Here is a 17,833-nt window from a genome sequence, read left to right as displayed (position 1 = left end):
ATATTTTCATAAAATCATATAGAGTGCAACATCACAACCACCATCTTGCTTCCCTAATCATTGTAAGACCAGCAGAGATGGCTTATTCTATGGCTGCTTTCAACACCCTGCCTTTGTACTTTTATTCTCACTCATCTGGGGTCGGTGACATTTAACTGTTGCAGGTTCACACGGGAGACATCGAAGGACTGCGTAGTGATGGGACAGCATATTCCAGCTGGCGCTGTAATAGAAATTGCAGTTGGACCTCTGCATTATAACCCTGAGTTCTGGCCAGAACCTGAGAAATTCATCCCTGAGAGGTATGTGGGATAATGCTCATCCACCATTGTCCTTATTTAGACCATTTAGAACAAAGGCCTGCCTTACATGCTGTTTCCTGTGTGGCTAATAAAAAAGAGCACAATGTGTGTAAGCACTTTGCTCCCAGGATGCTGATCCCATGCACTGGAAGTGCATTCAGTGTATGGATATTCAAATGAACACACCAAGCAACCCCCTTTGCTGCATAATTCCTGAACCCAACCCAGCCCCAGAAATCAGCTGTTAACGTGGCGTGGATAGACACCATATCCCGCATCACCTCCACCAAAGTAGTTGGTTACTGGTAGATGAGTCTTAAATAAGAAGCAATGCCATGTCTGTGGTTGCCTACCTGGCATGGGTATAACCTGTTCCTGTTCAAATGCTGCTACTTTGGCCACTCCTGGATATAGAAATTCTGAAGAAAACGAGGCTACCCATTGTATTCATTTGCATGTAATTACCCACAATTCTCCTCCAGCCCATGGCTGTTTCAGAGCAGCCTTTCTATCTGAGATTTTGGAACAGTCTGGGTGTGCTGCTAGGTACTTAATCCTGTACCTGAAGTCAATGGGAGTTTTGTCTTAAGGAGAGCAGGCTAGGATTCCAAGTTCTTCATCCTGCTTGCAGGACAGACTTTCATGTAAAGCTTTTCTCACTTTCAAACTGGGGTCTTAACTGTATTCTGCTTGTATAACAACTGCATGGAGAAGAGACTATCCTGCAGCTACAGAGGTTAGCAGACAAAAAGTGCTCTTGGAATTATTGCAGATCTAATTCTATGTAGAAGCACAGTTTTGCTTAGTGGACACAGCTGTAAGACCTATGTCGTACCGCTGGGGGCACTAAGCAAAACTGTGCTTCTACATAGAATTAGATCTGAAGTTGCCATCTTGTGAAAGTTCTAATACAAAGTGCTAGCCTCTCAAACACACTGGGTGTGATGCAGACATTCTAAGACTAACTCTGAACTATATATATACGTGAGTTTGTATAGAGGAATCCTCTTGGAACAGTCCATCCTGTATACTAGTTGTCTGTTTTCTATGTCTTAGCCCATAAAGAGGGGCAGCACCAGGGTCAGAACATAAGAACGGCCACACTGGGTCAGACCAAAGGTCCATCTAGCCCAGTATCCTGTCTTCTGACAGTGGCCAATGCCAGGTGCCCCAGAGGGACTGAACAGAACAGTTAATCATCAAGTGATCCATCCCCTATCGCCCATTCCCAGCTTCTGACCAACAGAGACTAGGGATAGGATCCCTGTCCATCCAGGCTAATAGCCATTGATGGACCTATCCTCCATGAATTTATCTAGTTCTTTTTTGAACCCTGTTATAGTCTTGGCCTTCACAGCATCCTCTGGCAAAGAGTTCCACTGTGCGTTGTGTGAAAGAATGCTTCCTTTTGTTTGTTTTAAAGCTACTGCCTATTAAACCTCCTTTCAGGAGAAAGGAGCATTTGTGTTGTATTCTCAGGGATAGATGAGAGGTCTGGCAATGATCTTTCTAGTGGCAGATGTCATGTCTGGGTCTTCCATTGACCATTGAACCATATAATCTACCCGTTTCTGGAAGTGTTCAGTAAACGGTGCTTTAAAGGAAAGTGTTTGGGGGATGGGAACTATAATGCACTCGACCAGATGTGCAGTGCTGTACAAGCTGAGGCAAACTTCTTTCTTCACCTCTTCCTGAAGCAGGGGGTACAATTACCCATAGACTCACCTTAGTTTGCATAGGTTGCCAGTATTGTTAGTGGTAATAAAATTAGGCGCCTCTCTCTCTCTCAAAAAAAAATTCAAAAAATTCAACTCTGATATTTTTCTCTCTGACCTTCTGCTTGTGAACCATCCTCAGACTGATTATGTTGCATGAAGAAGAATTTATTAGCTCTAAATGTATTGCCCTTAGTCTTGTATTATGGGACGTACGAAAAATGGGGAGACTGGCCAGTTTTCACTACACAGGGCATAATTCTGAATAACTCGATCAAGTCCTTTCTGTCCTGAGGCAGGAGGTGTCTCTTACTATGTGTTTGTACGGTACTTAAGACAATAGGGTCCCACTCTCTCTTTGAAGCCTTTAGGTGCTACCATTAATACAAACAGCACATGATGATTTGCCTTTCCAGGCTAGGTAATCTCAGTCTTGAAATAGCCTTCCAAAGCTCTCAGCATATTTAAGTCCTGCTGTGTTCATTGCCTTTCTCTGGACCTTTCCAGACCCAAGTGCAGGGGCTGCAACTGTGGCTGGTCCTTGCACAGAGTATGCAAGTGGAAGGGAGGCTTGTTCCCCCCCCCCACACCCCTTGCACCAGTGCAAGTGCCCTTACAGGTATGTAGCTGGCATTAGGGCAGTTCTGTGCTGGCACAGCAGCCTATGGCTCCCAACTGTAAGGGAGAGCCTGGCCCAGTCAGAGCAGATATCTAGTACAATAGCACCTCTTGAAATGTTTCTTTTCTAGAATGTTCATAGATTTTAAGGGCAGAAGGCCCTAGATTTCAGCTGGATTGTTGAGTGCACTGAGCCCAATCCCTTGTCTGGCCAAAACTCCAAATCCAGACCAGCTGCTTTTCTGGAAGATAAGACTGCAAAGGATAGAGTTTCCACCACATCCCTTGGTAGTTTGTTCCAAAGGTTACTTCTCCTCGCAGTTAAAAAATTGTGCCTTTTTTCTAACATGTATTTCTAATGTTTTTATTAGGTATTTTAAAAATAATTAATAACCTGTCCTCTTCTGGATGACTGCCACTTTAGTCCTCACTAGCGATTGAACTGGGCACCTCCAAAATTAAGAGCATGCGTGCCTTCAGTTTGAGCTAAAAACCTAAATCCTCTACTTCCTCTATGGATGGAGCACACATAAAACAGTGGGATACATCTGTGCAATAAGAGCCTTCTTCCTCAGCCAATCAGATCCCTGCTTTCATATTCCTGTTTTTCTCATTGTCCATCCTGAAGAGAATCCCAGGCAGGCTCTGTTAATTTACATTGCTTTTGCAATGCAGAGACAGCATTCTTGCTCATTCTAGATCAGGGTTCATTAGTTTGCTCTTGGCATACGCAGGCAGTAATTTCACCATTAGTTTATGCATAAGGTCTGGGTTGCTATAACCCCTGAATTAGTGTTCTGTAGTTTCCTCAGATAATGAGTGTTTAGTGAGGGCAGTTCATTAAAGACAGACTTTTAAAAATGAAAAAGAAAGTCTGTTTGTCCTGCTGGGAGAACTACTCGTTGACAAAGGACGTTTTAGTTTAGAGCAGAATTTGCTAACGGTCCCCTTGAGAATTGTTTACTGAGACCAATTTAAATGCAGCTTTCTCAAGATGGGAGCAGAAAATCACATCAGTATGAGAACTGTTTCTTGAGCTGGTTTCCAATTTACCTACCTTGCAGGTTCACAGCGGAGGCCAAACTGCAGCAGCATCCCTTTGCATACCTCCCATTTGGGGCAGGACCTCGCAGCTGCATTGGCATGAGGATGGCTTTGCTGGAGATCAAGATGACCCTGCTCCGGATCTTGCAGAAGTTCAGATTTGAAACCAGTCCTGAGACCCAGGTTTGTATATATGGAAACTTATGCACTACACCTCTAAACTCTCTTGTAAACTGACGTACTGTTCTATAGAGGGACAGTGATGTGTCATAGTGCAGTCATGGGAAAAAACTAACAGGCACTTGTGTATAATAAAAGTGGCAGCAGTCCTGAATAACATTACTTTAATCAAAATATAATCTGAGTTGTCATTTAGCAAATAAAACAAACTTCTATAAATCATAGAGCCTACAGCCCAGATCCTCCACTGGTGTAAACAGCTTATGTCAGTTTACATGGTGTGTTATCAGAGTACGTTGGTACTTCTGTTTGTGCATCTACTGTACATTTAGTAGCTCTAGTGCTTACAGCAGTTTATTTTATTTAGATTTGTAAGATACCTGGGCATCCACATTGTCTAACCGTCTAGATATACATTAATTTTACCATTATACTGCCAACAACTGGCTGTAAAAAGGACATTTTACACCTTCCACAACATCTGTATGAGTTAATCTCATAAAGGAAACTGAAAACATCAATTTGTACTTGTGAACCTTTTACAAGCATGTAGGCATGCAGACAGTGTGTGAAAGAGTAAATGTATAAAATATGTCATTTATTTTCTCTTTTTCAGATTCCTTTGCAGTTGACATCTGTATCGTCATTAGCACCAAAAAATGGAGTCTATGTTAAGATAGTACCTCGATAGAGCAAAAACCCCATTCCGAAAGTCTCCAAGGAGGTGATCCATTGCTCAGTAGCTCGCTGATAGATTGAGGGTAACATTTTCAAAAGTACTTAAGTGACTTGAGAGCCTAAATCTCATTGAAAGTCAATGGGACTTTAAATGTGTGGGCCAAAATCCTGCTGACTTTCAGTGAGACTCAGGCGCTCCTAAGTCACTTTTGAAAATGGGACTTAAGTACTTTGGAAAGTTTTACCCAAGCACATTACTGTGAATTGTCTCTGAAAAAGGCTCCCACTTTTCATCAGCCTTAGTGGTCATAGCAGGGCCCACTTCATTTTACTTATCTACATGGGAGTTTGTCCAGGCTCCAATGTGACAATCTTAGCAGTCTGCACTTCCTCACCTTCAGTAGATTTCTATAATATGTTGAATGATAGCTTGTTAGCTAACACCTTTTAACAACAGACCCTTAAATCTCAGTCTCAATAAACTCTGAAAGGCAACATGTGTAGTGGTAACAGCAAGGACTTAGGAATCAGGACACCTGGGTCCTTCTCCGAACTCTGCCATTGACTGATCTTGAGCAGAGAGCCTAGCCTCACTGTATCTGTCAAATGAAGATAATGCTTACTCACCTTTTGTAAAGCGCTTTGAGACAGTTGGATGAAATGTGCTAGTATTATTATCTAACTGTTGTTACAATGGATTTAAAAATAATGGTAAATGTCTGTACAGCACTTAAGTTCCTAGAAGCAGGACCAGACCAAAGAATGTTGTAGACTGCTATTAAGTTTTGTATGTTACTGAATAGTATTTAGAATATACAAGTTTGAAGTGTTTAGGAGGACTTGGGGAATTTTAGGGTTGACCTGAAGATAGTGGCACAGCAGGAGTTTTCCCAGCATGGCATGACACTTTTCCTTTCTATGCATTTCAGTTGGCACTACTCTTGGTCAGCTCATTGGGTCATAGGAAATGAAGGAGGTTGCATGAGCTAGTGCTTAAAGCCAAGGATTGGGAGCCAGGAAAATCATTTCCAATAGCTACACTATCTCCTTAGGTGACCCTGCAGCAAGTCACTTCACAAACTTGTGCCTCACTCAACCAACATGGGTGAATGCTAGGCCCAGAGGCTGCCTGAATGTCTTCACAGTCAAAGCAAAGGCAGCACTTACTTGATTCTTCAGGACCATTTGCCCACCGCCTCTGCAGTAGCTAAAAGCAATTTGTCCATGTTTGGAATTTTTCCATATTTGCACATATGGAGAAAACAGTCTCTTCTGCTGCAGTTTTGGGGCGGGGTGCATGATACCCAGATAGCGGCAGAAAGTTTACTCCGTGCCCAACCCTGGGGAGGAAATTGAGAAAGGAAGAAAGTTGTCATAGGCCCAAGTTTTTGTGTGTGTCCCTGTTGCAGGACTCTGGGTCCTTGGTGGGCTAGTGGAGTGTCATGGAGCATCCTTCACACTAGCTGCAGCATGGTTAGAATTCCCACCAGCTTCTACTGCTGTCTTAGGCCTCAAGGAACTGTGGCCCAGATCCTCAAAGATATTCCACTGATTTCAATGGAAGTCAAAGAGCCTAAACACCTTTGAGGATGTGGGCACTTGTCCCTTCCTAGACAGACTAGCAGCACCGATGACATTACAGATCACTAGAGGAAGTTCTACCCACTGAAGAAGACAGGTCTCAGTTGGAGAGTGGGGTGATAAGAGGCAGCCTTCCAAGTTTGGGGGGGAGATGTATATTATTTTCTTTAAACATAGGGTCCTACTTTTGTTTCCACTGCGCGCTGAGATCATGAACAAGAGGAAAGAAGGAGGTTAGTGAAGTTTATTCATTTTGCCAAAAATGTTATTTCCTCCACTGTGAAATTAAATTTCCTCAAGTTCCAGCCAGCTGAGCGCTCATGAGTACTTTTATCAAAAGCTCACTGGGCTTTTTTAAACTTAACCTCAGATTGCCCTTTAAAAAATAATACTTGTTGCTAGTTGACATGTAGGGGAGGGAGGGAAAGCCACACTGGCTCTCTTTGGGATTTGGGCTTCTGCTGCAGCAGCTTCAGCTGAGCTAGGAACCCTTCTTTCCTAAAGCTATGCTAGAGGAAACACCATCTCTCTCGCATGGTAGACACAAAAACAGCTGCAATATATTTTTCTGCTGCCGCGTGAAAGTTCTCTGTAGATAAGGTACAAATGATATTGAGTAAGGAGCTCTATTATAACACTGCTGCTGCTCCATGATTTCCATCTACAGTTTCTTGCTTGTATATGGCACATTGAGACTGGGATGATTGGCACATGCTGCTTTCATCTCTTGCTGATCATTGTGACCACACTTAAAATTCATGTTCTCATCTTCCTTACCAAGGCTTGTGTTTATTTCTGTGGTGGAATTTTCTTCTAGCTTGAGTTCTAGAGTAGTAACTGTGGATTATAGGCCTGATAGTTAATGCTCCAGCCTTGCCATGCTGGAGTTTAAATGACTCAATGTGCCTATGAAATGAGATATTGAGTTAATGGTCTTATCTAAAAAGATGCAGCATGTACCTCTGTGCACAACTTTGCCTCATTTTTTCAATAGCATATTATTTGTGGTTGTGATTCTAAATTATACCTGTAAACTGGAATAGTGTAGGGTCATCTCATTAAAGATTTCCCCCCTCCATTTGACTTAAAGAAAAAGTGTTTGTCCTTTACTGTGTTCTTGCTATCTACAGCAGAAAGTCAGCCTCCAGGTTTGCTCCCAAGTGTTCTGCTCCCCCCACCCATTGACTAGTAGGTCCTCCCTTTCTTCATTTTTAAACACACACTTTAAAGCCTAACCCCTCTTAGTTATACACTTTACCAAATCACCTATTTATTGCCATATTGATCCAAGGGACTGAAGGTACCACAACATGTCCACTGGAATTTTAAAAATATTGTAAGCAAACAGATCAGCATAACTGATATGGTGTACTGGGTTCTACGGCATGGAAACAGGCAGCACTGCAGGGCCTTGGGTTCTCAGATACTTATAACTGATATGTATATTTTCATTCAGAGCAGGTTAATGACTTAACTAACAATACAGTGACTGTCTTGCAGGACTTTTCAGCTACTATGTTAATACCAGCTTGCCTGTTCCTGAATACAGGGCTGGTTGCAAAGGAAGTAAGTGCCAGCTGTAGTGACTTGTCCACTTTGAGGTAGCCAGTTTTTCCCCACAGGTGCAGGTTAAGCCAGAATTCTGAATCTGAAAGTTAGCCACCATTTTGTTAATTCTACTTGGAGACAGTCAGTGTCTTTGGACTAGTGTGGCAACTAGAAGGTTAAGAGGGAAAGAAGATGCTTCCGGACAAATTAAGAGTCTTGCACCCTACTGCTTCCTTTTAAATGGTAGTTGCTGGCCTGGCAACCACTAACTTCATTATACAACAGCACTTAATGATCCTCGCTCCACCACTGATGAAGCATGGTGGGGAGATGAGCTCATCTTTGCCATCGAATTATACCCTGGGGGCCTGAAAAGGAATAATAAATGACACTGCAAGCTGCCCTTCTGATGTTGCTCCCTCCCCTCACAGAGATGAGGTACAGGAAGCTGTCATTCCCTCAAGGCAGCTTTTCCAATCCCGTCTGCCCCTTTTCTGGAAAAGGGGATGAGGGGAAAACAGCAGCCTGCCTCTAAAGCTGAGCTTCCTATCAAGACACATGATAAGAGGAGGTGAAGCAGGGAAACAGCTGCTTGGCTGCCAAAGCCTGCAGGCGCACCTGTTGCTGGGACACGTTGTTGAGCTGATTTGTTAGAAATCTGAAATAGTTTGGAACTTTTCCTCCCCAGCAGAGAAGCCCAGCTGCACTGGCAGCTGCTGTGGAGGTAGACAGCATGGGAAGCCCCCGCCTCCTGAAGTTCTGCTAGAGCAGCAGTGGGCAAAATGTTTGGCTAGCGGGCCATGAATACTGATGAAATTGGGGTTGGGGTGCGGGAGTGGGTGAGGGCTCTGGCTGGGGATGAGGGGCTTGGGGTGCAGGAAGTGCTCCAGGCTGGAATTGAGGGGTTTGGAGAGTAGGAGGGGGATCAGAGCAGGGGGTTGGTGCACAGGAGGAGGTCAAGGGTGCAGAGTCTCAACAGCGCTTACCTCAAGCAGCTTCAGGAAGCAGCAGCATGGCCCACTGTCTGGCTCCTACATGGAGGCGCAGCCAGGCGGCTCTGCATGCTGCCCTGTCCGCAGGCACTGCCCCTGCAGCTTCCCTTGGCCATGGTTCCTGGCCAATGGGAGCTGTGGGGGCAGCACTTGGGACAGGGGCAGCGGGTGGAGCCCCCTACATGTAGGACCCAGAGTTGGGACATGCCGCTGCTTCCAGGAGCCACGTCATGTGTGGAACGGGGCAAACCCCTGACTCCAGTACCCAGTTGGAGCTGGAGGGCCAGATTAAAATGTCTGATAGGCTGAACTCAGCCCCACAGGCCATAGTTTGCCCAGCCCTGTGCTAGAGGCTGATAGGTCTAGTTCTGCCTCAATGCTGCAAGCAGGCTGAACTTCCTATTGTAATGGAACTGTGGCCCTGAGCATGAGGGCCAGCTCATTGCTCCCATGGAACTGTAGTTGGAGGGTCTATACAAGGATCAGACTGATAGTTACTCCTTGGAGCAGGGGCTAGTGCTCCAGGTGCTGTACTCACATTTCACAATGAGATGATCCTGATCAGGGCCTGCTGGCACTCCTCAAGGTAACAGGTAAAGTTACACATTACCTCTTTGTTTATAGATGCAAGGCTAAAAAGTCAGTTTACTTCAATTTATCTTTCATCTGTGGCTCAGAGTCATTGCCTAATATTTCAGGTTTAGCACACATGTTTAAAGAGAGACACCACTTCAGCAAGGAAGGAGGTGAATGTATAACTTTTTGTAGAGAAAGTGTAGATGCTTTATGCCTTGCACGGTCTGGCTGCAGGTTTGTTTGAAAATTACATGTGACTACTTCAGAAGAGTCTTTGCTTTCTGTCATTTGTCTGGAAGTGACTAGGACCTAACAATGAATCATCTTCAGGGAATTCACATTTTGCAATCAATGCTAAAAGCTGTCACTTTAAAAGTGTGTTTTTATATAACTGTATTGGGATAGAGAACTCTGGCAATGTAGCAGTTCACAGAGCGCTTTTCAGGGGGCTGGGTGGGTATTACTATTACTCTGGATTACACATGAAATTTTATCTACTTTAAGGAAAATTCTGCAGCATAGTCGACAGTCACTTCACAAAATAAATACTTTATATACATTTTCTGCTTTCTATTCAATGAGTAAAATGGACTTTCCACCTGAACTTTACCAGAGATGCGGATTTGTTTAGTGTAAATTTATTGTCCCCCGGGCCTTAATAAAAGCACCTGTAATGGAAGGGTTAGAGGTCAACTCATAAAGCTGAATCTCTCATCCCTTGTTATGCAGCAGGCAACAGGAAACAAGCTGATTTCTTTTAGACAGACATCAAGTCAGATCTGAGATGCTTGCTCTTTGCCTGGCTGCTGTTGGCAGGATTTCCTCAATTGTTAGTATCTTCAAAACTAACCTGACTCCCGCAGCAATACTCATTTAAAAATGGAGAAGGCATCTGGAAATCATTCAAGGCACTTTTGAACAAGAGGCCTGACCTATTTACTGTTCAGTTTCTATGACATGCACTGATCCAATGGTTAACGAACTACCCCCTAACAGCTGTCTAACCTCCCCATTTCCCTGACTTTCCCCCCAAAATAAAGTACTTTAACTTGAGCCACAGAGGTCTCCTGTTACCTTCACTTCCATGATTGCTAATGTCCCCTCCTTAAGGTTGTCCTGTGTCCGTGCTTCTAGGTCCTGCCTTGTGTGAAAGTCTGACCGCCTCCTCTGGAAACCTTTTCTTAAAAGTCCCCACTTCTAATCCAAACATGAACAAAACTCACTCTCTCTCCACACCCACCTACCCACCTCTCCCTCTCGTGTATAAACAGAGCTGGCCTTCACTCAGCCCTCAGATCAGGCCCTGGCTGCAGGTATCAGACTTGGCAATAACATAAGATGAAATGCTCACACCTCTCCTGTCACTCCCCACGTAGTTCTTAGCTTACAGTTTCCATAATATATGCAACAGGTTGGTTATAAAATGCTGAAGTACCCTACTATGCTGCAGGCTGCATTACAGTCAAGCCAGTTTGAATTTTAGCCCACCCTCTATATGCCTTCCCTGGGTAGGGCTCTCACAGAAATCCGTATCAATTAACCTCTCTAGCATCCCACTCTGTAACACCACTCACTCGTGTTCCAAACAATCAAAAGCTCTGGCTATCACTTGAGACAGTCAAAAGTTTGCCTATAATTTAGGTTTCATATGAAGTACCTTTTTAAAAAGCCAATAATTTCGAACTGCATTGTAAACACAGAGGACTCTACAAACTCCCTTAGTTTGTAAGAACCTGAACATGAAAGTTCACTAGAACCAACTAATGCTATTTTCAGCACTCAAGATGAGAAAACATGGAAAAAGCAATAAAGCCTGTTTTTCCCTGGGATGGAGGGAGAAGCTTCCTCAACCTTTGAAAACTTACAATAAAAACTGCTCTGCTTTCCATGAAAGACATTGAGTGTGAATCTACTTTGTTGCTACTTACCACAGTAATAAACAAGGATCCACCTAGATAGAAACATTAAAGAGGATTAGAGGATACAAAGAGGCCAATATTTGACTAAAACCTTAATCAGTTTTCAGTTCAAAATATTTTAATTTGCATTAAAAAAAGAGGAGCCATACATATTGCCACAGGTCTCATACATACGGCTGAGAATAAGAAGATTCAATTTTACTTTCAAACATTAAAAACATTGAGAACAAGGGCTACAGATCTCTTCCAGTTAGACATTTTTTCCTCATGGAAATCCTGAGGCACTTAGAATACATGACTAGCCAATGCATTTGCTGTAACCCCACCGTTCCCAACAATTACAAAGGAGAGGAAGCATCCTGAGTAGTAGTTTCCTCTCTCCAAGCAATGCAACTGTTAAGCTTCAGTCACCAATACCACAATTGCAAACGAGAAGTATACAGCTGCTTACATTTCCAAGTACCAATAAAAGCCTTATTAAACCCTTCCCTACCAGAACAAACATGTACGGACAGTGAAAGGTATGGAAAGCTTTAGTGGTTCATCCAGAATTCTCACAACTCTATAGTAACGCATTCATTTGTTAGTTGTAGCAGTGTCATCACAAAACTAAGTAGCTCAGCTGTTCACAGCAGGGCATTAGGCACTATAGTTTATTTTGTGTACATACGGACAGTCTTATTGACATACAAGTCCTTGCGGTGTTTCCATCTTCAGCACTTGCTTCCAATCTTTACCAGAAGATAGCTGGAGAAGTCAGAAGAGATCCATGCAGTGTAAGTAACTAGTGATAATCAGAGGCAGTATTAGGATTCTGAAGTTTCTTCTGCTCTCCCATATTGCAGCAGGCTTTTGGACAGAGCCTTACCCAGCACATAAATACACCCCAGAAGGGAATGTATTAAAACTCCAGGCGTAACTTTTCATTCACATGTTAGTTAACAGGTGGAAGGGGAAAGCCTCCCAGAAGCGAGGAAAGCTCAGAAGTGCAGTTCTATTCTGAAATGCAACTACTGTATGTGAAATGGTACATTTACTCTGTCTATATGTTCCTTGCATCTATAAGAACTAGACAGCTGACTTTAGTGTCAGAGTTTTGATTGCTTTTGACTCCAGTTAACATACAGGAATGAATAGAGCCAAGATAAATAGTGAACTAGATCCTATCCTTTCTGATACATCAACAGAATTGTTTTCTATATTCCAATTACAGGACCAATCACTTTAGCCCCCACAGAATATCGTGGGTTTGCACAGATGTCACTGAAGGCATATGACATGACCTACGGAACCTGTATTACTGGTATTGATGAAGGAGGAGGAAAGAACCTCGCTCAATGCTTAGATCCCCGAGTTGAGTTTGCAGGCCTGTCAGCTAGGAAAAACAGCCTTGTAAAAAACTCTTTTAATCTGGAGCCACCGAGACAATAAACACGACCCCCACACTGATTCTTAAAGTAGAATCATGCTTTTAAATTACGCAAACATGTATCTATACACCACCTCTGACAACTCGGAACAGATAATAGCAGAAAGCTGTAGCAGCCACATCTCTCTCACCATGTCTGAAAAACGTCAATTCTACAGGAAAGTCTAAAAGAGAAAAGAGTAAGAAAGAGAAATACTTAGATATTTTGCCTGAAGTAATTCCGCTGGAGAGGAGAAAGAACACACACCAACTGCTCTGGTGTCCCTTCTTACACACCTAAGCTTGCTGCTGTTCCAACCACAACACACAACTCTCTCATTTATGTTAACATCGCAAAGCCTGAATCAAACTCATGTAACCACAGATTTAAAGCTTCCTGCATTATTTTATTTGTAACCCACATTTGGGGCTTAGCAGGGCTGAGGTATTAGGAGGAGAAACCCTTGGCAAGGAGAGGGTTGTAGGAGGTCACCCTGATGTGGTAGCAGTGATCAATAGGAGTTCCATGTGTGCAACAGTCCCAAACAAACTATTAAACAAATTGCTTGCCCACAAGAAGCCTTGTGCAGATTCTGCCCTGGCTCACTAGTTTCACAGCTAATTTCACTAGGGGAGAACTAATGAAAACATAATTACTTTTTTTTTTTTTTTAAGAAGAATTTCATATGACATCACAACCACCTGCTTTTCTATTACTTCGTCTCACATTGCAAGAATCATATGAACATCTACTGGATTTATTAAATCCCCCAGAACAGACTAACAGTGGGAAAAAACAAGTTAGCCCCACCAGAGAAATTTAGGAATAAAGCCTGGATTTTAAAAACTCATAAAAATACTACGTCTTTTCTAAAATTTCTTAAGATCGTCACCTCTGCTTACTGTTACAAGGAGAGGGAGGAGAGTCTAAATGTGTCTACAATGTACTGGGCACATTTTTATTAAACAAAAAACTCTCCTCAGTTAAGTCAATTCCGAAAATAAGCAGCATGTGCAGCCATTGACAGAGCCACCGCCTGGTCCATGTATTCAATCAGATATTCAGGGTAAATCTGATGTTTCTCAAAGATGACAAAGATAGATGGATTCGACAGGCTATTCACGCAGCTGTCATAGAAATTGTTTCCACCGTCCTTAGCGGGAGGACGAAGATAGGAAGAGCTACCAAGGGTAAAGTCCCCCGCCAAGACCCGAGCCAGAAACATGGTCTTGATGTTTGAGTTGGTCTTGCTATAGTTATCAGAATACGAAGCATCCCTTGCGAAGTAGCTTCCTGCAGTAGACAAAGATAAAAGTTGTTAAGATTGCTGGCTTCCTGTTATACAACTATTGGAATTGCAAGGAGAAAAAAACCTTAATGTTTACTAAGGGAATCAATCAGAAGCTGGTGAGAGATTTGTAAATAATTTCTTGTGTGTTGGGCATCCTTTCCAGCATAATTTATCATTAGGTATTACCACTATTTGATTTTTCACAAAACATGTTAGATATTACCAGTGGTTTTTTTCTAATTTCTCTTTCTTAGAGTATGCTGTCTGCCCCCTCACCCATCCTACCACACACACGCACACACACACACACACACACACACACACACACACACACACACACACACACACACACGCACAAAGCTTATAGTAACGTTTTGGAAGCTTGAAATTGAAGTATCTTGCCTTCCAAAATGTTCTAATCGTCATAAGCAACCCACTGGGTGAATAAACACTGGAACAATAGATTAAGTGTTTAAAAAATTAAAGCCCGTTTTGTTTCACTTGATATGTTGATCCTTTGCTGTAAATCGGGCAGTGGCAGGACTGTATCATTTGCCAGGGATGGAAAGAATACTGAAGCGGAGTGTAGTTTACTTGCATGGCATCAGAGACCAACTAAATACCACTTCCTCCTGGGGTTCAGAGAAGAAGAACCGCGGCTCTGGGGGGGAGGAACATAGACAGGAGTAAGGGGGCCAAGGCTGGGGCCACAGCTGGGGAGAGGAGCGGGGCCAAGACTGGAGCTGGAGCAGCAGCTGGAGCCAGGAATAGTGCTGGGCGGCACTCCCTCCCTTCCCCTCTTAAGCACATCTTTCCACACAAATACGTGGGTTTACACTGCACAATGTGGAGCACATAGGCCAAGGTCTGTAGAAGTGCCTGAGCTTCAGCTGAGTGTGTTTGTTACATTGCCACATTAAGTGGTTAACATTAACACTACCCATTTAGGTATACAGGTAACACCTAGCTCAAGTGAATGCCTCCTCCCTCTGCCATTCTCAAGTTCAAACTACTGCTGCAACTACTGTTTGGCTAGAGAAAGTTCTCTCTAAATCAAGGTTAGCAGAGCACGAGGTAGAGAATTACCTTTGCCATAAGCTGTCCCATGAAGACCACAGATTCTCCAGTCAAAGTTCTGCTGGCAGATGGCATCGATATGCTTTTTACTGGTCCCATGAAATAAGAGTCTTTCACACACATCCTTTCCTCCACTAGTCTTCTGCATTTGCTCTTTCTGCCTGTAAGAAAAAGCATCGTCAGAGCCAGATTATTTTAGCCAAGCAGGTTCCGATGAGGCAGGCACTCAGATTATCTGTGATGAGTGTTGCAGAGTGTTCAGATTTTTCAAAATATTTTAATACTTTTTTAAATTGAATAACTGCACAAAAGTATGCTTTTAAAAAGGTCTGGTTTAAACAGAAACATAAGCGAGATGCACCATGTACTCAAATATGCCTGTGTAAGAACTTATAAGGCTGACTGTAGCCAAGTGCCTCCAAAATATTTAAAAATAGAAATATTAGTCATCCTTCCCAGGCTGTTGGATAAATACCTTGATATGTATGGGTGTGTGTGTGATCACATGTACACCTTACTGGCGGAAAGCTTAGTCAGAAGGGAGTTTCAAGTCATTCTGAACTCTTGCAGAAATTCCCTAAACTAGAACTGTGAAAGTTCTGTGTGACGGGGTGTACCAATCCTGCACTGGGCCAACTGGGACAAACCAATCACTGTGGGCCCAGGAGGCCACACCCCCTTTCCCCTGCTGTGCATGCTCCAGGTGGAAGAGCTCGATAAAAGGAGGCAGCCCAGCTCAGTTGGGGCTGGCTGCAAAGGAAGAGGGATGAGTCCTGCAGGCTCCTCCAGAGGGGCTGGTGACACTCCAAGCAGCAGAGCATGTGGACCTGGACTACACTGCGGGCAGCTCGCCAACTGCAGGGAATGAGGGAGGCACCAAGCCGCCACCAGCCGAGAAGATGCCTGGGATGCAGTTTGTGGTAGGAAGTGACTAAGGGGATGTAGTAGAAGCTGAGGCCTAAACCCTTAGTGTGGAAGTCCCCAGCTTCAAAGGGTCCTGGGTCAGAACCTGGTGGAGCGGGAGGGGCCGGGTTCTCCTACCACATCCCACAGACCAGTAGGCATGGCTGCTGTTTGCTCTCGGTTTGGGTCCGGTCCAGAGGCTCAGGGACCATAGACTCTTTGTCCCAGGGGCTACAGGCTGATTGCTGTTCTGCCCCGCCCAGAGGGCCAGAACCCCAACTGCAACTGCCTGCCCCAGCCAGGAATCTCAGGGGCTACTGACTGTTTGCTTGCTCGGCCCTGCCCAGGGTCCAGAGCCCACCACACTGCAATTACCTGATCTAACAGGGACGCCTGACAGACAACTGGGTGACGGGGTGGCCCAGCTCGACAAACAGTGCCTCCCGTCACATTCTGTCATTTGCACTTGCAGATCTCCTCCACTGGCTGCCAAACTTCAGTTCTTGTGAAATGCAACTCATGGGAGATAATGCCTCCCCCACTCTGCAAGCCGTATCTCAGGGAGATGGGCTACTCCCACAGAGGGCTCTGAATATCAGAATAACCTCCATCTTGCCTGAGTTCTGCCTCAGCCAGCTGCAGATCTCAGCTAAGCAGTGGTCAAGCAAGTTCTAAAAAGCAGTGGTGCAGCAGTTTACATGGCTGCATACTGGCTTCTCACACAGGCCTCTGAACATAACTAATAGCAGCAAGTACTAACACCATGGAAACATACTAGAGCAATGTTTTACACATACCACTGATACACTTTCCAAAGAGTCGGGTTCTGGATTCTCTGAATCTCTCGAATGACTGTTTTGGGCATTGTGCGCTGAAAGTCAGCCTGGACCTTCTTGTATTCGTCAGAAGAGCTGAGAAGTTTGATCAGCTGTAAAAGAAAATATATGCAAACCAGTCTCCTCTCTTTTACAGAGCCATCACAAACCACCACATTATTACTGCTCAAGTCCTGAACGCAGCGGGGTTCCTGCTTGTGTTTTACCTTAGAAACACCACAAAATCAACTTGAGCCTTCCTACTTTTACTAGAAGATTTGTTGAGGGTTTTAATGGGGGAATATTGTGAGTTCTTATATTTTAAATTAAGAGATGGGGGCAGGGATGTTGAAGATTCAACAAAAAAAACCTCTCTCTAATATGTCAATCACAGTAGCCAAATAGAGCTGGGGGGGGGGGGTCACAAAATGTTTGTCAACATTTTTCCTTTTTTATTTCAAATTTTTGAAATGTGAAAAATTTCCACCTGCTCTACTAAACAGATGTTAAAAAGCAAGACAAAACCCCCCCCACAATTTAAGAAACTACCTCCTCCTCTCCATTGCTTGGCTTTATAATCAGGAACAAAAAGCCCAACCTTCCCCCACTCCTCTTTAGATCATCTTTAATGTCCTGCCTTAGGAACAACATGCCTATCATCGCCTGCCAATACACCCTACGATGAAAACAAAATGCCGCACTCCCACCTGCTCCACCCAAGACCAGAAGTAAAATAAGTTTGCCTCACCACCCGCAGCTATCTTGTGTTGCCGAATTTAGTGTCAGCGCCCAAGAATGCATGAGCCCTTGGACACAACCAAACACAAAAAGAAGACAGAACCAAAATAAAATAAAACAAAATAAATAAAATAAAGGCATTGAAAAGCCTTGTGGGTCTGTCTGCCCTCTTCGATGGCTGGACGTTAACCAGGCCTTAGGTTAATGTAGTCACTGCTTCTTGATTAGGCCAAAGCCCTGATCCTGCAATAAGGGATTCACAAGTGACCCCTTGCGCCCCTACCGAGCCCCACTGACTTCAGCAAGGCTCTTGCAGGTACAAAGATCCACCTTCCCCTATCTCCATGTGATAGCAGGCACATGACTGCAATTACTAATACAGTAAATACATCGTGTAAGGGATGGTCATCTACAAGGGAACATGCAACACTGAAATGAAGGTTGCTT

General features: G+C 43.8%; 2 protein-coding genes across 7 annotated transcripts in view; one reads left to right on the top strand and one right to left on the bottom strand.

Moving 5' to 3' along the window:
- Positions 1-7,207, top strand: part of TBXAS1 (thromboxane A synthase 1) — a 329,156-nt gene extending 321,949 nt beyond the window's left edge. For all 6 annotated transcript variants that reach the window (XM_044988623.1, XM_044988655.1, XM_044988639.1 and 3 more), the window contains 3 exons: positions 165-302; positions 3,700-3,862; positions 4,476-7,207. In XM_044988623.1, the coding sequence (XP_044844558.1) occupies positions 165-302; positions 3,700-3,862; positions 4,476-4,550 (376 nt within the window). In that variant the 3' untranslated portion in view covers positions 4,551-7,207. The remainder of the gene's footprint in view (positions 1-164; positions 303-3,699; positions 3,863-4,475) is intronic.
- A 4,046-nt stretch (positions 7,208-11,253) lies between these two features.
- The window catches only part of LOC123351888 (protein mono-ADP-ribosyltransferase PARP12-like), a 42,796-nt gene continuing 36,216 nt past the window's right edge, over positions 11,254-17,833 (bottom strand). The window contains exons 10-12 of the mRNA XM_044991572.1: positions 16,631-16,761; positions 14,940-15,091; positions 11,254-13,855 (exon numbers count right to left, since the gene is read on the bottom strand). Of these exons, the coding sequence (XP_044847507.1) occupies positions 13,551-13,855; positions 14,940-15,091; positions 16,631-16,761 (588 nt within the window). The 3' untranslated portion in view covers positions 11,254-13,550. The remainder of the gene's footprint in view (positions 13,856-14,939; positions 15,092-16,630; positions 16,762-17,833) is intronic.

This window comes from Mauremys mutica, chromosome 1 (genome assembly GCF_020497125.1).
Source record: "Mauremys mutica isolate MM-2020 ecotype Southern chromosome 1, ASM2049712v1, whole genome shotgun sequence".
Taxonomy (NCBI): Eukaryota; Metazoa; Chordata; order Testudines; family Geoemydidae; genus Mauremys; species Mauremys mutica.
The sequence above is the reverse complement of the archived record's forward strand: the minus strand, read 5'-3'. Positions and strand labels throughout refer to the sequence as shown.